The sequence below is a fragment of the Impatiens glandulifera genome, chromosome 2 (genome assembly GCF_907164915.1).
Source record: "Impatiens glandulifera chromosome 2, dImpGla2.1, whole genome shotgun sequence".
Classification (NCBI taxonomy): domain Eukaryota; kingdom Viridiplantae; phylum Streptophyta; class Magnoliopsida; order Ericales; family Balsaminaceae; genus Impatiens; species Impatiens glandulifera.
Window position 1 is genome coordinate 65,455,475 of NC_061863.1, and position 2,889 is coordinate 65,458,363.

At 33.1% G+C, this 2,889-nt stretch overlaps 1 protein-coding gene across 1 annotated transcript; it reads left to right on the forward strand.

Annotated features, from left to right (window-relative positions):
* The first annotated feature begins 564 nt into the window (after positions 1-564).
* On the forward strand, positions 565-2,364 carry LOC124926749 (phytochromobilin:ferredoxin oxidoreductase, chloroplastic-like). Its single transcript, XM_047467038.1, has 8 exons — positions 565-853; positions 937-1,056; positions 1,197-1,291; positions 1,377-1,470; positions 1,557-1,688; positions 1,781-1,885; positions 1,962-2,012; positions 2,085-2,364. The coding sequence occupies exons 1-8, from the start codon at positions 668-670 to the stop codon at positions 2,268-2,270; spliced, it is 969 nt and encodes a 322-aa protein (XP_047322994.1). The 5' UTR covers positions 565-667; the 3' UTR covers positions 2,271-2,364.
* Positions 2,365-2,889: the final 525 nt, after the last annotated feature.

Below are 2,889 nucleotides of genomic sequence, written 5' to 3' on the forward strand. Positions count from 1 at the left end.
ATTATTTGAATAATTTATTATTCTCTCGTTTATCTTTTTATTAATTAAAATAATAGATAAAATTTTAATACTTATCAATTATATAAATAATTTATTATATTCTCATTTATCTTTTTATTAATTAAAATAATAGATAAATTTTTAATACTTGATAAAAATGATTTGAATAATTGATTATTCTCTCGTTTATCTTTTTATTAATTAATTTATTAATAAAATATTAAAATTTCTTAATTTTTTTTTTTTAAAATAAATATTTGTTTATTAAATATTAATGAAAACCAAATTTTTAATAATCCTATATTAAGATTATTTAAATAACTTTAAATGAGTTATTTAAACCCCAATCCGAACTTAACTAGTTGGAAACAACTTTGATGCCCGACCGACGTGTGGAAGCTCTACTCTCAGGCACGTAAGCTCGACGACAATTAAAGAAACCTTCTCCAATTTGATAAATTTTGGTCGATAATAGAATCCAAACAAGTCCTTAGACCCACGTGGGTTGCCGCAGGGAAATGGAAAAAAGGTCCATTCCCTTGCCTGGTTAAAAGGGGAAAGAAACGGGCAAAGTTCAAGTAAAAAAGGATAGTAGGATTGAGAGACTACAAAGAGAAAACAAAGAGTATTCGAGCTTCAATCTGAAAGTAATTGCATAGTTCCATCAATGGAGTCTTCCAATGCGATGAGTTCTCTTTCTTCACTGCCAAAACCCATATTTCTCACCACAAATTGCAGGCAAAGAACTACAAGGAACTTCAAACCCTTGATGCATCTTTCTTACCAGAAATTTATTAACTTTGCTGTGGATGAGACCAAACGCAGAACCCAGTTGGCTCCTTCTCCCTTGCAGGTATATAATACACATATTTCTCACTCTCTTTGTCTCTAGTTCCTGGATAATTAATATGTATGCTTCTTCATATGTATTATCAGCATAAATACAATTCGTTGATTGCCATGGATGAGAAAACCGAGATTCAAATGTTGTCATTTCAAGCTCCCAAGATCAGGCTGTTACGCAGCTTAAGTGTCCAAAACAATGAAATGACGCAGGTATTTTTTCCACTTAAATTATACCCTTTTGAATGCTTTTTCAAGTTTCCATTTCATCATTCTCACTTCTGAATTGCAATTTAAACTATACTGATCCAAACATAGCGAAAACAGATCTTGATCTTTGATGTTATCTTCAGGTTTTGGATTTTGGTGTGTTTCCAACACTTGAGTTTGATCTACCAATATTTTGTGCCAATTTCTTCTCCTCCCCTAACATTAGCATCATTGTGTTGTGAGTTAGTTTCTTCTTCTTCTTCTTATTATCTGAATTCAAATTGTATTATATTTTCTATAAGTTGATGAATGGTTTGCAACAGAGACCTCAACCCTTTGCAAGATGTGATCAATCAGACGGATTACAAGGACAAGTACTATAAAAACATAATGCATCTTGGCGTTAAACATTCCGAGGTAATGAATTGTTATCCACACTTGTTGGAACTACTACCAAGTCTGTGAAAAACAAAGTTTGTCAACTTAACACAAATTCCCTGCAGCTTTTGCCTTGGGGAGGAAAGCTTACCAGTGAATCGTTGATGTTATTCTCTCCGATTGTGATATGGTCCAAGTTTTCACCAACCGATCAGAAATACGATGCCTTGTATTCCGCATTTGTGGATTATTATATGGTCTTGGCTTCTTCTACTAACCATTGTTTCAATCTACACTAAGTTATTGGCTTCTAGATTGCTGATCGATCACTTGTTCTTACTTATTACAGACTTGGCTCGACCTGATGGATGAGGTAGCAGATAACAATGATCCTTCTCAAATTATTATCAACCGCGAGGCACAACATCGGTATCTCACCTGGAGATCCGAGAAGGTTGGTAATTTAAGTTGTTTCTTGTGTCTGATACTTGAAACTCCTCAGATTTTATGTTGTTTTATGGGGAATATAGGATCCAGGGCATGCGCTTATGAGGAAGCTAGTTGGTGAAGATCGGGCAAAGGTAAACCCATTATAAATGAAAATATCTTTACCTAAGAGACCGAGTTGAAATGTTTTTGATGATCATATGCAGGACTTGATAAGGAATTTCCTTTTCAATGGACTTGATGAACTTGGAAACAGGACGTTTCTGGACTACTTCCCAGATTATCGGTGTGACGATGGCTCTGTAAACAACAAGCGCAGCATGATCGGAAAATCATTTGAAAGTCGCCCTTGGAATGAAAGTGGAGAATTCATTGGTAATAACTTTGAATAGGTTGTATCATCTTTTATGCTTTAGCTATTAGAACGGGCTTATGTATTTTAATTTTGGAGTATTCTGTTGATAAATAAAACCTTATTTAGTGCTATGTTTATAACTTATATCGATATTCATTCAACCCAGCAAACATAAATAAAGAGACGTGAGTAAAAAATCACATACCCTAGACCGCTTAAATTATCTACTATAATATAAATATCATTTATAATAGGTAATGTAATGTTCTCACAAAATAAGTTTCCAATAATGTAATTTAGTCATATTAAACCTCTTCATCAACATTTTCATTTGGATCAACATTACTAGTTGGTGTAATTTCATCCTTAGCGATATCATCGCTATCATTTGACACATCTCTCCCATGATTAGAATGCGCTGAATGAGTAGGAATTGGATTTAACTCAATAGAATCATCATTATTCTTCTCAGTTGTTTTTATTTTATCAATATCTGTTATATTTTGGTTTCGATAAACACAACATCTCGACTTCTAATGAGATTTTTCCAAATTGGATCATAGAATCTGTAACCAAACTCATTCAACCCATAATCGATGAATAAACTATGTCTTGCCTTCACATCAAGCTTAGATCGTTTATCTTTTAGAATATGA

Excerpts from the sequence above, each read along its gene's own strand:
- LOC124926749 (XM_047467038.1), top strand. The coding sequence starts at position 668 with ATGGAGTCTTCCAATGCGATGAGTTCTCTTTCTTCACTGCCAAAACCC. Across the intron at positions 854-936 it reads TGGCTCCTTCTCCCTTGCAG|CATAAATACAATTCGTTGAT; the intron begins GTATATAATACA and ends ATGTATTATCAG. Across the intron at positions 1,886-1,961 it reads TCACCTGGAGATCCGAGAAG|GATCCAGGGCATGCGCTTAT; the intron begins GTTGGTAATTTA and ends TGGGGAATATAG.